This window comes from Nannospalax galili, unplaced genomic scaffold (genome assembly GCF_000622305.1).
Source record: "Nannospalax galili isolate Female #2095 unplaced genomic scaffold, S.galili_v1.0 scaffold1353, whole genome shotgun sequence".
NCBI classification, from domain to species: Eukaryota; Metazoa; Chordata; class Mammalia; order Rodentia; family Spalacidae; genus Nannospalax; species Nannospalax galili.
In genome coordinates this window covers 583601-602301 of record NW_008333501.1, presented here as the reverse complement: position 1 = coordinate 602301, position 18701 = coordinate 583601, and the positions used below count along the sequence as shown (strand labels likewise).

Sequence of the window (18701 nt, the reverse complement as noted above, 5' to 3'; positions counted from 1 at the left end):
ATAGGGAGTTCCAGGACAGCTGGGGCTACAGGGAGCCCCTGTCTCAAAAAAAGACAAAAAAAAAAAAATTATAATAATAATTCAGCAACATTAAAAAACAAAACAAAACAAAACAAAAAACCTAAACAGAGCCAGGCATGGTGGCGCATGCCTGTAGTCCCAGCACTTGGGAGGCAGAGGCAGGCAGATCTCTGTGAGTTCAAGGTCAGCCTGGTCTACATAGTGAGTTCCAGGACAGCTGGGGCTACAGGGAGACCCTGCTTCAAAAAGACAAAACAAAAACAAAAAAAACCTAAATAGAATTGATAAAGCGACCTCAGATTCAATTTTTATCTTTCATGCTCAAGAAAGTAACAAGAAAATTACCTTTGATTCAAAAAGCTAAACTATGCCAGGTATGGTATACATGCCTTTAATTCCTGTTACTCAGGAGGCAGAGGCAGGTGGAGGACAGTGAAATCAAGGTCAGCCTGGTCTACACAGCAAGTTCCAGACCAGTTGGTGTTACAGGAAAGCTGTCTCAAAAGCAAAACAAACAACAAACAAAAATGCTAAACTATGCATCATTTTATATTACATGTAATTCACATTTTATCTAGATTAAGGGAAATAATTGGGAATTTTTTATTTAACTGATCATTTATCCAAATTTTGGGAAGGAACATTATGCAATCCTTTTAAATTTTTGGTAAAGGTTTAGCAGATATGGCACTGTCACAGAAATTAAGCAAATGTCAAAAAAAGTTGTGAAGGGAGGTGATTCAAAACGTCTTTCTGGGCTGGTGTAGTGGCTCAGTGGTGAAGTAGCTACTTACCACACTAGGTCCTGGGTTCCATTCTTGAAGTGGGAAAAAGAAATGTTTTCTCTTCGAGAATGTTCATAATATCTAAGAATTTGTAGGATGCCTTGAATACAGGCAAAAAACCTTCAAGTCATCAAGTGGCAAAGGATACTTTGGTGAATTTTTCAGGTCGGTTTTCAAGAGTCTGATGTAGAAAATATCCTGAATAGGATATCATCAAACTAACAAAAAGGGCTTGGGAACAGTAAGAAGAGATGTAGGTCCTGCTCACCTGGGACCTTGCTCCCTGCCTCAGATCATGGGAAGAGGTAGACTGCTTTGGGTTATGAGCAGTGTGGGCTCCTCCACACCACCCCTAGGATGAACAGAAGGGAGATGGGATGCCAACACAGGCTGGGGAAGGGCCACACTGCACCCAGTTCCCTTCTAGGTTCCTAAGGAGGGTGGTGGCAGAGGAGTGAATACCTAGCTACTCACTACAGAGCCTCCACATCCTGACCAGCCTCCTCTGTGCTCTAGTATGCATAGGTTGTTTGAAGCCCTATAATTTGATGTGCTCAAGTTCAATGAGATTCTTCTAATAACAAACTATGAAAGCCTGTTGGAAGAACATTCACCCAACCTTTAAGCAGCCCTGGAGTTAAGTCCTTCACAATTCTGCTCTGCCAAAGTAATCTTTTACAGTAAGGCTTAAATATTTACCTGACTGAGAAAAAAGAAGTTGTGACAGGTGCTGTGCAAGGGCCTGAAGAGCTGGGGCTCCTCCCAGATGTTCCATGTCCAGGAGAGACACAAGACTCTGGAGACACACGAGGGCTCTACACTGAATAGTGTTCATTCTGCAAGGGAAGTAAACAATGCTGTTTCTCGAAAGCCGATACACTAGAATTCAGTGGGTTAGGGGCTGTTTACTGCCTTTTTTTTTTTTGGACATAGCACCTTGCTTTATAGCTAAGCCTAACCTGGAACTCCCTAAATAGCCTAGGTTGGCTTCAAGTTTGTGGTCCTCCTGAGTACTGAGATTATGAGTCCCCATGCCCAGCTAAGTCTAACTTTTAATCTAAGGTTTAGATTACCTGTAAGTACAAGGGGGTCTGAGGCAGGTTACAAAGAAGAATGTGAACTGTTAATCTGCCAAACTGCCCAAGCACTCAAAGGCTCCAATTCATTTGTGAGTCATGAGGAATCTGCCTTAGAAGTACTTGTATGAAAGGTAGCATCTTTAAAATTTATTATGAACTATATACATACAGTAAAAGAGACAACATACAAATAGTTTAACAGTTTATAGAACATGCATGTAGATGCACACACACACACCTGGGTAAGAAATAAGCACCGCTGGCAGCCTTGCAGCCCATGCATCCCCCTGACCACACTTGACCTCCATGAACCCTATGGGTCATCTCTATCCAAATCTATAGTGCAAGCTCCCTGCTTTCCTCACTTTTATTTTCTGCTGTCCTGGGGAATGAGACTAGGGCCACATCCACGCTAGGCAAACACTTTATAATGAACTGTATGGGGGCTAGAGAGATACTCAGTGGTTAAGAGCACTGGCTGTTCCTACAGAGGTCCCGGGTTCAAATCCCAGTACCCACATGGCAGCTAACAACCATCCCTAATTCCAGTTCCAGGGGATCTCTGACACCCTCTTATGGCCTCTTTGGGCATTGCAGGATATGGCTGTACTTACATGCAGGCAATACAGTCATACACATAAATATAGCAAATATTTAAAAATTTTCAAAAATGAGCTATATCCTCAGCCTTTTTTTTTTTTTTTTTTTTTAAAAAAAATTTTAATACAGGGGCTGGAGAGATGGCTCAGCAGTTAAGAACACTGTTTGTTCTTGCAGAAGACCTGGGTTCGAATCCCAGCACCCACATGGCAGCTAACAACTGTCTGTAACTTCAGTTCCAGGGGATCTGATGGCCTTTTCTGTCCTCCGGTGGGCATTGCACGACACAGATGCACTTACCTACATGCAGGCAATATACTCATACACATAAAATAAAAATATTTAAAATTTTTTAAAATACAGGTTCTTATGCCAGATGTGGTAGTGCACACCTTTAATCCCAGCACTTGGGAGGTAGAGACAGGCAGATCTTTGTTGAGTTCGAGGCCAGCCTGGTCTACATAGCAAGTTCCAGGACAGCTGGGGCTATAGGGAGACCCTGTCTCAAGAAGACTAATAATAATAATACAGGTTCTTATTAAGTTGCCCAAGCAGGCCTTGAACTTACAATCCTCACACTTTAGTCCCTGAGTACCTAGGATTACAGTTTACAGCACCTGGCATGGGTTCCCTCGTTTTTCTTTATGGGGTTGTTACTTGAACATGCATCCCTCAATTGCTTAGTGCTGCATAGTTTTTATCTTTGTAAAAACTAGATCACAGTATATATACGCATATATAATTTTAAAAAAGATTTATTTTTATTATTTTTTGGTATATATGTACCAAGAAGACCTGAAGAGAGCACAGGAGCCACCACGTGGGTGCTGGGAGCCTAGGTCCTCTGCTGCAAGAGTGGTAAGGCTTTAAACGGCTGAGCCAACTCTCTTGCCACAAGGTATATATTCTTTTGTCTTACTTATTTTGCTCAACGTGGTAAGTTCTACTCATGTTGTAGGCAGTTGTAGTTCAGATCCTTCTTTACTGCAGTATGTGTTCTGCTCTATACTACCTTATTATCCATTCTACCTGTGATAGACATCAAGGTTGTTTCCAAGTTGGGGCAACCATGATCCGTGCCGCTGTGAACATTCTCAGGCAGGTGCCCCAGCACCTGGGGGCAACCTGCTTCTCCAAGGCATATACCCAGGAGGGTCTTGGGAGGAGTGTCAGCATTTTCTATTTAATGATCCAAAATTTCACATAATGACAAAATGATAAATGCTTCTGAAAACAGAAATGTTCTTACTTCCTAATCAAAGGTTTCCAAGCAGGGTTCCTAGAACATATGTCAACTGCAACACTGTCTGGAAAGGCAGTTTTTTCAAAAACCTAGGATTTAAAGGGAGGTAAGAAAAGGTAAAAGAGGAGTCATCTTAAACAGGATTTCTCTATAAAACTCCAACATATTATTTCCAAGTTAACTGGTTAGGTATGATCAGGACAGAATCATTTGTGTAGTTCTAGTCCTGCTAGTTGTAATTTATGACCCAGGGGTCACCATCACCTGCAACCTGGAAATGTGATTGCTTCTTTTGCCCAAGCCTTTCCCCATGGCCCACAATGAATCCAGGATGGAACAAGATTACCTTCTTCGGAATGAGGCAGTTGGTGAGAGCAGTGTGAATCTCATGGGACAGGCAGAGTGGAGACAGCAGCTGCCCACTGCACTCATTGAAGACATTCTCCATGAAGGCCTCGCTTTCATCACTACTAGACAGCTCTTCCCACTCATCATCGGAGGGATCTGGGAAGAGTGCACAGCATATATAACTGGGATATCAGAGAAAACTCCCATGGAAGCTGTCCTCTGTGCAGGGAAAACATCCAGTGTAAGCTAGTAGCAAACCTTCGCTCCAGCACATGTTGACAATAATTTCCAGGGCAGTCTGCTGAGCTGTCAGCAAGGCCATGGTCTCTCGCAACTCCTTGTCAGTGGACTAAAAAAAACAAAGAAAGTATTTTTTGCATGAAATTTCCTTGGTTAAAGCCTACTGGACAATTTCCGTACTTGGAATGAGTACATGGGGGCTGGAGTAGGTAGAAGAAAAGCCACAAGTGCTAGAATACAAATGAGCATTGTGATCTTGCTTGGCATGGCAGAGCAAGCCACTGTTAACTGTGCTCCATCTATCCCATGGCTATTCTGAGTCTTACTTAGTTAGAGAGAACAGACAGACATTCAGGAATTCTGAACTGAATTCACCCTGAAACTTTGTGTTAAGTCGCTCAGCACACTAAGATTGAACAAAAAGCTCATTTCAGACATGCTTAGCGGTCTTCTTGGAAAGATGATATTAACAAATAATAGTGGCAGGGTGTGCTGGCACATGCTTCTAATCCCAGCACTTAGAAGGCAAAGACAGGATTACTTCAAGTGTGAGGACAGCCTGGTCTATGTACTGAGTTTTTGGCCAGCCTGGGCTACATAGTGACATCCTATCTCAAAAACAAACATCACAAACACAGTATACTAACAAGCCTCATGACCAACAGGGCTCAGCTAACGCCAGACAGCCTTGATTCCTGGCTTTCTTTGAAAAATAAAGTACCCCTTTAAAGTTAAAAAAAAAAAAAAAAAAAAAAAAGCTGAAGAGACAGCTTAGGTGGTTAAGAGCTCTTGCTGCTTGTGCAGAGGACCCAACATCAATTCCTAGCACCCATGTGGGACAGCTCACAACTATATGCAACTCTAGTTCCAAGGGATCTGACTCTTCCTACTTCTGTGGGCACCCCTACCACACCTCCACATTAAAAAAAATAAAATCTTTCTAAAATATTTTTAAAAGGGAAAATTTTCTCTGAAAACAAAGAATATCAACTTAACTTCATAAATTAACATTTCTTTGAGTAGTTTAAATTTATAAGCCTTTTTTTGGGGTTTTAGAAAGAAATGTTTTATTATAGGGTGCTTAAGAGTTTAAGAAAGGCAGAGTTCTTGTATAACAGGAAAGATCCTCAGGAGTGGGATACCATTGAAGGCCACTGTCTTGTAGTTAATAACGTTTTGCTGGATAGAGACGTGAAGAAGAGAGGAAGCTGTTCAGTCCAGTGTTCATTGTAAGTGTCCAGGGACTTCTCAAGTTTCAGTCACATCCTCTCTATGGTTTCCAGGACAGAGTTACTCCAGCTCAGGTGGTCTTCCGTCTTTGTCTTCTGAGTGCTGGGATTATAGGCACATGCCTTGTGCTCAGCCAATTCTTCATGTTCAGGTTTTTTCTTTACTCCATCAATAGTATGACTTTCTTGCTGTAGTGCATTCTGAAGTTCCTCTTGTGAAGAAAATTTATAACCACCTACACCTCTGTGAAAGCCAGTCTCTGCATGACTGTGGCTGGTCCGGAAGGTCTGCGGAGTTCTGCAGCCTTAATTCTTTTTTTTTTTTTTTTTTCCTTTGTTTCCTTTGTGACAAGGTCTCCCTGGTTCCAACCCACCTGAAAGTCACTATGTGGACCAGGCTGGACTATTACAGGTGTGCGCCTCCACATCCTCACAAGCCTTAAAAACCTATGAAACGTGAATCAATTACAGATATTCCAAAGCAGTGAAGTAGCCTCAAAAATAGTACGCACTTTATTGCTCATTTCCAAATGTCAACAGCATCTAATTGTTTTTTCCATGGTTATATAATATTTCACTAAATGGATCTACTATAATTGACTAAGCATTCCATTTATGTGCAATAAGACTACAGCAATTTCCCATACCTGGAGGTTTTGTACCCAAAGAGTTAACAAACTCCCATCTTTTTTCTTTTTAAAAAGTGCACACCAGCTGGGTGTGGTGACACGTGCCTTTAATCCTAGCACTTGGGAGGCAGAGGCAGGCAGATCTTTGTGAGTTCAAGGACAGCCTGGTCTATATTAGTAAGTTCCAGGACAGCTGGGGCTACAGGGAGACCGTCTCAAAAAAAAAAAAAAAAAAAAAAAAAGTGCACATCTTTAATCCCAGCACTCAGGAAGCAGAGGCAGACAGAGCTCTGTGAGTTCGAGGTGGGGCCTGGTCTACATAGCAAACAACCTCATTATGGGCTAGAGAGATGGCTCAGTGGTTAAGAGCACTGACTGCTCTTGCAGAGGACCGGGATTCGATTTCAAGCACCTACATGGTGGCTAAGAACCATCTGTAACTCCAGTTTAAATAAAAATAATAAATTTTTTTAAAATTTTAAAAATATTTTTAAAACCCTCACTATATTGCCTAGGGGGAGGGGTTCTCAAATTCCAGGATTTAACACTCCACTGTGACCAGCTAACCAAATTAGATCAAAAAGATCTGAGGAAAAAACTGCATCTGTACTTGGCTTCTATATTGACTTGCTGCTGGATTCTCACCTCTAAAATGTACACAGATCTGGCTCAGGAGAAAGTGAAATTAGGTCCCTGTTGAGTAACTGTGGCTCAAAGCATTCCTCTGCTTCTTGCTGTTATCAAGCTGACAAAGAAATCAATGGAGATGAGATGTTATGGCATCTGGAATTTGCTTCAAAGTAACCAGGAGTAGGAGGGGCAACTGCTGGGAAAGATTTAATATAACAGAGCAAGCTGGACAGATGATAACAGTGGGAGCTGGGGAGGTTGCTTCTGCCTGTGTTAAAAAAATAAACAAACATGGACTACAGTGCTCCTTCTTATTCCTGTTACGCCTTCTTAAGTGAAATGCTGCAATTAGAGGTTTTATTTTAGATCTACAGGACTCTAGCAGAAGCCACCAGGCAGCATGAAAGACTTGAGTTGACTGAGTCTGTATTCCTTGCCCATGTGAACATGATGCCTAGCACTCTACTGGCAGTGCCACACTGGCTGACTGTTGGACTTGCATGTTAATTACCCAGGCTACTGAGTTAAGACTTTTTAAGCAAGTTTTTGCTATGAGAAAACACTGTATTTTATGAGCACAATTTTTTTTTTCTCTCCCTCTCTTTTGTGCCCAGATTGAACCCAGGGGCTTAAACATAGTAAATATATACTCTACCACTAAGCTATACCCTCAGGCCCTCTATGTGTAGATTTTGTGTGTGTGTGTATGTCGTGCAGGCACACACGTGGGACAAAGGAGGCTTCCTCTATTTACTCTCCACCGTACTGCACTGAGACAGCATCTCTCAGTGAACCAGAAACTTGCTGTTTTGGCTAGGCTGGCTCAGTCAGTGAGCTCTATTTGTTTATACCCATGATGCGGGGGTTACAGGCAGAGGCAGCCATTCCTGAAATTTTACATGGTGCTAAGGATCTGAACTCAAGTCCTCATGCTTGCAAAGCACTCTTACCCACTGAACCATCTCCCAGTCCATAAACCCTCTATTTTTAAAACAATACTTAATGTGATGTAAGATGTAGGCTTACATCTGTAATCCCAGCCCTCAGAATGTTGTACATCAAAGTTAATTACCAGTGTCTTATAATAACAACACTTCTACCATAACCTTGGAAGCCCTGGATCTCTCCTACCCTTACTCCTTTTAGGACCCCGTAGAAGCAAGGCTGTAGATAACGAGAATCACATATAAATGCCATTGTCTGACTCCCGGCAGGGATTTTGGATCCTTCAGAATTCCCTGACAGCCTAACAGCAGTTTCTATTTCTGAAGCTAGGCATGGGACAATCTAGCACGCCTGAGGCAAAACTAGAGTCTGAAGCCCACCTGGGTTACATAGCAAGACTGTCTCAAAACAACATCCTAATATGATGGGCAGGTAGAGTACTAAAACAGTACACCTGAACAAGTTAAGGTACCAGCAGTACCATACCACCAGCTGAAAGAGCCTGAAAGCACCCACATATTGCACCTGACCATCCACAGGTGATGGAACCAAACACATCTGTGTCTGGCATGCAACCATCTGATACCCCTACACCACTAGGGCTCCTCAAAAATGCCTCCTTTGGACAAGTTGTGTGGCTATGCCTCAATCTGACTTCACTGATTTTAAATTCTCATATGCTGAGACAGAAGCAGAGTGAGTCAAGGGTTAAATCTGAGGTTCTAATGCATGCCTCGTGGTCAAAAGAGGAGGTATAGTGATTTTTAAGCCACTTTCTGGTTTGTAAGTAATTCAAGGATGGGTGGCCGCCTCACCTTTCTATGGATTCTAGCATTTAACAAATGCTGTGGTTATTCATATATAAGTATCCATAAAAACTTGATTTCTTTAAAGCATTAAGATTAAATTATGCAGGCTGGCAAGATGGCTTAGCGGTGCCTGCTGCCAAGCCTGATGACCTGAATCAGATCCCTGGGTCCCACAAGGTGAAAGAAGAGAACCAACTTCCTCAGGTTGTCCTCTGACCTCTATACATTACCATGGCACATATATATGTGTGTATGTGTATGTGTGTACGTGTGTGTGTGTGTGTACACAGACACTAAATTTTTAAATAAAATTCTGTTTCATGTCTTCAAGAATGCACGAGTTGGACATGGTGGTGCACACTTGAGTCCTACATTTGGACAGCTCAAACGGAAGGACTGCTTGGGCAATATAGCAAGACTTTTTTTTTTTTTTCTTTTAAAGATAGGATCTTCCTATGTAGACTTGGCGGGCCTGGAACAGAAATCAGCCTCTGCCTCCCATGTGCCACCATGCCCAGCAAAACTGTCTTTAAATACCAAAACCCAAAAACAACATAAAGAAACCAGAAAACCACCCTGTAAGAAAGCACAGTTACCCTCAGCTATATTACATTTAAAGAACTCTAAGTGGAGACAAATTAATCATAACTGCAAGATGTCAACTTAAGACAATTCTCAATTTCATTCCTGTGAATCAGGACAAGCCACCCTGGCACTGTCACGTGAAAGGATGTGAACGGTATTCTCCCAGCCCAGGTTTCCTGTTTTCCCCAGCAGCCTTCGGCTCCTCCTGCCTTTAGACCCTTGGATTCTCCCTCCAACTAGCTTAGCAAGTGCGTGAGCTCTCTCAACACTCCCCTGCCTTGACCATCCTCTTATCTCACCATCAGACAGCTCATGTGGCACTGTCAAAAAAGCTTTCTCCAACAGACCCTTCCTTTGCTCTCCCAGCTGCAGTGAATCACATATGCCAAGTTCACAGAAACTACTCTCTTGGGAATCTGAACACAACCTTACTAACCTGTGTTCTTAGCACAGGGCTTACAACCAAGGTTCACTCGTCTTCCTAAGATGAAGAGTTCCCTGAATACCGGAGATACGCCTGAATAATCTCTCAGTGGTAGCTAGAACAGTATTGGACACACTTGAATGCAGAAGTGTTCACATTCCCAACCTGTCTTCTCTGCTTCCTACTTTCTTGCCTCCTTGGGGAAAACATTCTCCCAAAGTCTGGATCCATCTCCTGCTGACTGCCTGGGCTGAGATGATCCCCAAACCCACAACTGTGCACTACTGCAATATCACACTAGCATAAAGCACACCTCATCCCCTCATCTCTTCTGCTCAGCAGTATTGGGGAAATAAAGGTTTGGCTTATTGCTCTGGGAAGGACAAATAAGGTTAAAAAAAGGTAAGAATTCAAGTGACAATTGGAACAAAGTATAACATTCGCAGTTTGAAGACAGCCTGGGAGACAATGGGTAGCTGAAGTGAGACAGAGTCAAGGAGACAGGCTGGTATTTCTAAGTGTTCTATAAAAGGATTAGTCTGTTTCCACTGAAATCTTCCCCTTATACATAAAAGTTTCACTTTAGACAAAAGGCTGCTTTTTCCCTCTTTAGGAGTACATATCTAATGTTATAGTAAGAATTACATTTTGCTGCTGTATTTTTCTATAATGCTAAAGACATCTGCTGAAGGAAAACAGCTGTTCTGAATCTGTGTTGAAAACCAATCAATCTGACTCACTGGAAGTAAATCGGAAATGAAAGTTTTCCTTCTGACTTTTCTTTTACGCGGAATCTCTTCCATTTCATCATCTTCAACCAAATCCCTGCCATTGGCCTTCTCTAGTGTTTCCTCAGTCTCTGCAGTAGTCTTCAAGCGCTGAGTTTCAGCCTCCTTCATCTGAATAACCATTTCAGCAGCATTCACCTCCAAAACTTCAGATAAAACCTTCAGTATGGCATTTATGATTTCTGCCTGACTTTTGGATGGAATGATGTCCTTCAGGTTCCAAATTGTGCCTGGGAAAAATTAGCATAAAGACAAAGGAAGCTCTTGTGAAATCCTGTATTGAGAACAGTTTCCACAAGACTGGGTCAAAATATCTCCACACCATGCCTTGGTTCAGGTTTTAGTACATGTCAAAAAGCATTGTACAGAGGCACAGAGGCAGTGCCTTCTGGTACAGCCCTTCAGTCACCATCCTGCCCTGGCACACAACCTTGCTGACCCAGAGAACATGAATCAAGTCTCCTCTGAAATGCCAGGAGGTGCCTTTTTTCTTTCATCTTCACCTACTGCTCTCCTCTACATTCCAAGTGCAGTGGACTGTACCATCCAAGATCTCACACAGGACAGACAGCAGGTTCTTGGCCTTTTCTTTATCAAAATAAAATATGAGCTACCAGGGAAAAGCAGATTGATTTTTTAAAAATTTGTTTTTATGTGTATAAGTGTATTGCCTGCATGTATGTTAAGTGCATCCATGTCATGCAATGTCCGAAGAGGCCAGAAGAGGGCACTGAATCCCCCAGAACTGGAGTTATGGATGGTTGTTAGCTGCCTTGGTGCTGGAATTCAAAACTGGGTCTTCTGCCAGAGCAGTGAGTGCTCTTAACTGCTGAGCCATCTCTCCAGCCTCCATACTGATGTTTTTTAAAGTGATAGCACGGGAATATAGTTCAGCTGGTATAATGCTTGCCTAGCAGGCACAAAGCCCTGGGTTCAATCCCTAGAACTAAAAAAAAAAAAAAATACTAGATGTAATGGCACATGCCTGTACAGTACCTGAGAGGTAGAAGCAGGAGGAAGAGAAGTTACAGATCATTTTCAGCTACACAGAAAGTTTTGAGACTGGCCTGGGGCTACATGAAATCCGATCTCAAAAAGAAAAAACAAAGACCACATAGACATAACCAAATATCCTAGAATGTAAAAGAGATACTCAAACAGTAATAGCTATGGTCATCTTGGATTGATTCACAATGGCTAACAGGTGAAAGCAACCCATGCGGTCAATGGTGGATGAACCAATAAAGACTGGCAAGCACACAACACACATGTGCTAGAATTCTATACAGCATTAAAGAAGGAGGAAGCAGGCTGAGGGTGTGGCTCAGGTGGCAGTGCTTGCCTAGCATACATGAAACACAAAGTCCTGGGTTTCATACCCAGCACGGAATAAACTGGGTGTGATAATGCACACCTATAATCCTTGCACTCAAGGGGTAGAGACAGGACCAGAAGTCTGAGATCATAACTGACTATAGTACAGCACATTTGAGGCCAGCCTGGGCTACATGACACTCTCAAAAAAAAAGAAGTACTGACACATGCTACCACATAGATATCTTAAAGACTTAGGCTAAGTGAAATCAGTCATGAAGGGACAAATATAACAGCTTCCATTTGTGTAAGGTTTTTCCTAGAGTAGTCAAATTCATAGAGACAGGAAGTAGAACGGTGGTTACCAGGAACTGGGTGGGGTAGGAGGATTGGGAAAAGTTGTCATTTGCTGGGTATAGTTTCAGTTTGGAGGATAAAGATACCTGGAGATCTGGCTGTACAACGTGATCTGTATTATACCACTGAACTGTACACTTGAATTAGTTATCAGGGGGCCAGTGAGATGATTCAGCAGGTAAAGGCACTTGCCAAACAAGCCTGCTAACCTCAGTTTGCTCCTGGAACCTACATAAAAAAGGTAAACATCTGTATTCCCAGTATTCCTACAGTGAGATGGGGAGGAGACAAGAGAACTGTCTTGAAGCTCAGGAGCTGATTAGTCTGACAGGCAGTGTAGCAGAAACAACAACACAGACCCTGCCTCAACAACTCTCCAAAGCTATCCTCTGACCTTCACACACAAATACCCACAATCATACACACATATTCACACAAAATAAATTTTAAAATGATTATGATAAATTTTATGTCATACACATTCTACTATAATTAAAAAAAAATAACTCGGCACCAGGTGCGAATGTGTGAGGTGGGGTGGTGGCGTGGGGCGTCTCTGATTAACATAGCTAATATGGCAGAGGACCATCACCCAGCTTGGTACAGTGTGGCCAGTGGTCCCAGCCTCCAAGAACCAATGGAACCGTGTGCAGGGCGCACTCCTTTCGAGGTAGCACCAAGTCAATGGAGGTTAATAGGGAAAGGTTAGAAACCCAACTGTTGCAGTGGGGGAATGAGCTTCTTAAACGACTTTAGTTCCAGAGTCTTATACACTGTACGCTTACATCGTGTACCCATCTTGGGGTGGGTGTGCTGTGGGAGGCAGAAGAGGGAAGTAGGGATAAAGAAGAAGTGAATTCTGCAGATATGTTAGAAGGTGGTAATGCCAGGTGGAAGTAGAGCAGGGACCAGAAGGTACAGCAATAGATTGAGCACTGGGCTGCTAGGGAGTGTGAGCCTGGTGGCCACCTGGAGCAAGGTCCTGGGCAGGAAAAAAAAAATCTCTGTGAGATTGAGGCTACATAGTGAGTTCTAGGCCAGTTGTGGCTACAGGGAGACCTTGCCTCAAAGACAGAGAAAAAAAAAACAAAAAACAAAAAACCCTCTTGATTAATGATTTCAGCAAAGCCAAAGGGCAATAGGAAACTACAAATGGACTGTAAAGTGTACTATTCAACAGACCATCAGATCATTTCTTACTTTTGTATTCAGAGACACTGGGGAAAAGGGATGGGTACTAAGAATGCATGGTCCAGTACTGGATGCCCAGAGTCAATTCCCAAACTCTCTGGAACATAAAGGAGTCTAAGCACAGCATTTCTTTCTTTTCTTTTTTTTTGACAGAATTACAAAAACTTTATTGGACACTCAGGGTTACTTTCTCTTCTTGCCCTTGCCAGTGACTTTGCCTGGTGTGAGGACTGGAGCTATTGCCTGGTACAGAGTAGAGGAGAGCTTGTTGATGTAGAGACCAACCATGGAGAAGATGAAGCAGGTAGTGACACAGCCTCGGTGGATGAGGCCAAATGCAAAGAGTGCCAACAGCAGGCAGAGGAGAAACATCATGTCCCACCTGTGGGTCCAATCTGTGAAGAAGTGGAGCTGAACCGGGCACGGGTGGCTGTATGCATCAGCACAGCATTTCTTTATTGAACAATAACAGTTGTTAAACTGGGAACAAATCTATTTTATTTTATCTCATCTTATTTTTTTTTTTTTTTGAAGCAGGGTCTCCCTGTGGCCGCAGCTGTCCTAGAACTATGTAGACCAGGCTGGCCTTGAACTCACAGAGATCTGCCTGCCTCTGCCTCCTGAGTGCTGGGACTACAGGTGTGTGCCACCATGCCTGGCTGGGAACAAATCTATTTTAAAAGGCTTTATAACTATGGAAAACTAGATCAATTAAAGGTCTCTGTTCAAATACAAAGATTTGGAACTGGAGATATGGCTCAATGGTTAAGAGCACTGGCTGCTCTTGCAGAGGACCCAGGTTTGATTCCCAGCACCCACATGGCAGCTAACAATCATCCATAACTACAGTTCCATGGGAATCCAATGCCCTCTTCAAATGATACAGGTGCACTTACATATATGCAGTTAATATACTCATACACATAAAATATTTTTTCAAATACTAAATTTTTCAGAACAGATATAGTCACAAAAAAGTCTGATGTGATGAAATGAAGGAACCACTGAACCTCAGCCCCAGGCTCCATCCATTACAAGTTACCAAAAGGTAAATTATGTCATTTAGCTAAATCTTACCTGCTACCAGTGTCTTTAACAAGATGTATTCCATAGAGGTGACAGGACAAAGCAATGCAGACTCCAACACATGCAATGAAGAGTCACCGAAAGATTTTAGTAGCTCTGGGTTATCTTCTGTCACTGTCTGTAAACAATATGCTACAAGACAAAATCAACTATTTACAAACTGTTTAAGATAATTTACAACCGTATATACATCACCAAAATGTGCATTTTTATAACTTCTTTTTAGACATACACTTTACCTCAAGCTTGGTACATGCAAAAGATGGTTCCCAAACTATCAGTGCTACAGAAATTTTGTCTTCTTTGAATTTTTAATTTTTTTTTTTTGGTCTTTTTGAGACAGGGTTTCTCTGTAACCGCAGCTGGCCTAGAACTCGTAACCAGGCTGGCCTTGAACTCAGAGATCCTCCTGCCTCTGCCTCCCAAGTGCTGGGATTAAAGGCATGTGCCACCATGCCCAGCTTAATTTCTATTTCTTTAGGGCACTATCATTAAGCATAACTTACAAGGCTCTTAAGTGTTGTGGCAATGTTGAATTAGCTACACTTTATCAAGGGCCAGCAGCAGAAAACCTGTGACTAAATACTAGTCCATGCACGAATACTTAATGAGTAGTCCTGTTGCCAGAACAAACTTTAGGCCTTAGGACATTTTGGCTTTCTTTAAATTGCAATGACCTTCAAATTAGTTAAGAATAAAAGTAATTGTACATAAGAATGTGAGCAAATTGTGAGAAGGGTAAAATACCAGATACATGTTCCATTCAGCATTTGTCTTCTTCCCTTGAATTAAAACAAGATAATGGACTATAACCTGCATATCAGAAATTAACTGAAAACTATAAAACAGTCAAGATTGCATAAAAGTGGTTTTTTGTTTGTTTGTTTTATGAGACAGGGTCTCCCATAGCCCCAGGTGGCCTGGAGCTCACTATGTAGAGCAGGCTGGACTTGACCTCACAGAGATCCAACTGCCTCTGCTTCCTGAGTGCTGGGATTAAAGGAATGTACCACCTCTGAAGTACAAAAAGGAGAGCAAACCCAAATTAGTTTCCTTTGAGATATGTTACTGATTCTATAAAAATCCAGATCTAGAAATTTCAAAGTAGATTATGCTTATCCAAATTAACCGAAACATCATAATCAAAGAGGAGGTCTGAAAACTGAGAGGATGTAAGGGATGTGTGGGAGAAGTTGGAGGGGGGAGAAAAGGAGTGAAAATGATGAAAATACAGCATTAGCTTATGAAATTTTCAAAAAATAAAAATAATCAAAACACACGGTACTGCTGCGCTCAAACTGGTTTACAATATACATGTATATATAAATCCATGTATATGCACAAAAGAACATCTACTTACATGAAAATATATTGTGTTAAGAGAAAATGCTATTCACTTTAGTAAAATGGCAAACTAAGGAGCTGGGGTACAGCTCAGTGGCACAGTGCTTGTCTAGTGTGAACAAGGCTCTAAACTAAATCCCTAACACTGCACAGCAAAACAACATCAACTACAATAATAACAAAAAGGCAAGACCTGTGAATGCTTCCACAAGCATAAGTTCAAAACCCTCTATTATTGGCCAGGACAGAACCTTACTGATACATTTTATTTTATGTAAGCCTAACTTGACTTTCAAAATGTTTATTTATAAAATTACAAATCTAGCTAAACACAGAAAGAAACTATCCACTGCAGGGTTGAAGAGATGGCACAGTGGTTAAGAGTGTATAGTGCTCTTCCAGAAGACCTGGGTTTGATTCCCAAAAGACACATGGCAGCTTACAACCTCCTGCAACTGCAGTTCCAGGGGAGTCCAAGGCCATCTTCTGGTCTCCATGGGCACTACATGCATGTGATGCACATACACACATGCAGGCAAACACTCCTAAAATGAAGATAGATCTTTGAAATTTTTCTTTTTAAAATTATGTGTGCATGTGCACATGCATGTGTGTATGTGCATGCCACAGCACAGGTGTAGAGGTCAGAGGGCAACTTGACAGTCAGTTTCTCCTTCAACTGTATTGGTTCCTGGGATCAAAATCAGGTTGTGAGGCCTGCACAGCAAATGCCCTTACCTGCTGAGCCATCAAACATAGTGGCCCTTTTTTTTTTTTCTTTCTTTTTTTAAAAAATATTTTATTTTTATTTATGTGTATGCATGTATCACCTGCATGTGTGCAAGCACACCCATGTCATGCAATGCCCACAAAGGTCAGAAGAGGGCATTGGACCCCTGGAACTGGAGTTACCAACAGTTCTTAGCTGCCATGTGGGTGCTGGGATTCAAACCCAGGTCTTCTGTAAGAACAGTCAGTGCTCTTCACTACTGAACCATCTCTCCAGCCCTTCTTTTTTCTTTTAAGCATTATTTCTTTCTTGTTTTACCTTTTTAAAAAAGGTTATTTTTAATTGTGTATGGGGAGGATATATACATTCAGTGAAGGTTTCTAGGTGTCAGAAGAGGGTGTTAAATTACCTGGAAGTTACAGGCAGCTGTGAGTCACTGGACAAGAGAGATGGGAAATGAACTCAGGTCTTCTGCAAGAGCAGTGCAAACTCTTCACCACTGAGCCATCTCTCCAGCATTCCCCAGGTTTTCCTTTAAAAGCTATGAACCCGCATCTCTGAAATTCTTTTAAAACCATTCAAGCTTAAGACACCTGCCAAATTCCTAAAATGCTGAACTGTTTCTGAAATTCCCACGTATTCACAACGCTGTCCCCACAGGTTCCATTTTAGAAACTGATTTTTAAATTTTTCCTAGTATTATTTTATTTTTGTTCCCCTTTTCTGATCTTAGGAAGATGGCTCAGTGGTTAAGAGCACTTGCTGTTCTTCCGGGGGACCCGAGTTCAGTTGCCAGCATCCACGTGGTGGCTCACAACCATCTGCAACTCCAGCTCCAGGGGATCTGATACACAGGGCATACACATATTCACATAAAGAGAAGTAAAATAAAGCTCTAAGAATTATAATAATAAAATTATCTACTAAAACTAGGAAAAGCATTGATAAAAGGAATATGTTTCTTCCTTTCTGGGAAAAATGCATAATTAAAGGAGAGCTGGATGCCTGGCATGACAGACAGAAAAGGAACCATTTCATCAAGTTATTTCTCAGCTTGCACCCAGAATTCTGCTGAGCTGCCTACCCTCTGGTTTCTACCTCTTTCCCTGCTGAGCTGGGGGTCCTCAATGACACTCAAACCCAACATAAAGAAGGTGGGCAGCCAAGGCAACTGCTGGACTCTGTGTCCCCCAAGTCCATGAAAGGGACCTAGGCCTAACTGGAAGTTCTCGTTTTCTCTCTCTCTCTCTCTCTTCCCCTCTTCCTCCCTCCCTCTCTCCCTCCCTCCCTTCTTCCCTCCAAAAAAGGGGGTTATCAGTTTTCTTTGGATTCTTAGGCTGTCAGAGAAAGAGAGAGTGGTAAAAGGCACTTAAGTAAGGCTGAATTACAATTATCCTTGGCTCATGGACCTGGGAATTCCACTATACATTTATCTACAATAAGACAGCAATCATGCCGGGCGTGCATGGTGGCATGCACCCTTTAATCCCAGCACTCTAGAGGCAGAGGTAGGCAGATCTCTGAGTTCAAGGCCAGCCTGGTCTACATAGTGAGTTCCAGGTCAGTGGGGGCTACGGGGAGACCCTGTCTCAAAAAAAGTACAAAAAAAAAAAAAAAAAAAAAAAAAAAAAAAAAAAAGACAGTGATCATTGCTACACAATAAACACACTGTGCCTGAACGGCAACACATGCATAACAAATCAGCACTTTCTTCACTTACCTACAGAAACAGCCAGGTCAACACTGGTGGAAAACCTATGTAAGTACTTTAATACAATCTCCAAACACCCTTCTTTGTTGAATATAGATACTGCTCTACTACTGCATTCACTAAAATTGAAGGGGAAAAAAAAGTTTTACTAGTCACATTTTAACATTAAGAAACCAACCACAAAAATCTATTAAAAAATTATTTATGCTTTATAAAACCAAAGAATATAAGTCAAACACCCCCCACTTATAGATGGACATTCTTATTCATTGTACATGACATCCAGCCTGGTCTACATTTTCACTTCCATCACAGTGGGCTCTTTAGTCAATCTCTTCACCATGATGTTTCCTTACAGAAGGTTAGAACTAGAGGAGACCTCAGAAATCATTTCATTCAACTCCCCATTTTACAGATTTCAGAAAATGCAAGGCCCAAAGGGTAAAGTGATCCATCTGAAGTCACACATCCTGTGGGTGGTGGAACCAGGTCAGTTCCTTGGGTCCAGGCTTTTCCTTCTACCACACCACAATAATTAGTTCAAGTAAAGACAAAGGGCCTCCATCACATAGAAAGCATCAGTTTTAATAGGAAATTACATTTTACTTGCTCT

General features: G+C 41.9%; 1 protein-coding gene across 2 annotated transcripts in view; it reads right to left on the bottom strand.

Annotated features, from left to right (window-relative positions):
- The window catches only part of Heatr3 (HEAT repeat containing 3), a 46866-nt gene that overhangs the window by 21172 nt on the left and 6993 nt on the right, over positions 1 to 18701 (bottom strand). For both annotated transcript variants that reach the window (XM_008828304.3, XM_008828303.3), the window contains exons 5-11: positions 18098 to 18207; positions 14295 to 14435; positions 10308 to 10585; positions 4335 to 4425; positions 4075 to 4232; positions 3735 to 3817; positions 1506 to 1642 (exon numbers count right to left, since the gene is read on the bottom strand). In XM_008828304.3, coding sequence (XP_008826526.1) covers positions 1506 to 1642; positions 3735 to 3817; positions 4075 to 4232; positions 4335 to 4425; positions 10308 to 10585; positions 14295 to 14435; positions 18098 to 18207 — 998 coding nt within the window. The remainder of the gene's footprint in view (positions 1 to 1505; positions 1643 to 3734; positions 3818 to 4074; positions 4233 to 4334; positions 4426 to 10307; positions 10586 to 14294; positions 14436 to 18097; positions 18208 to 18701) is intronic.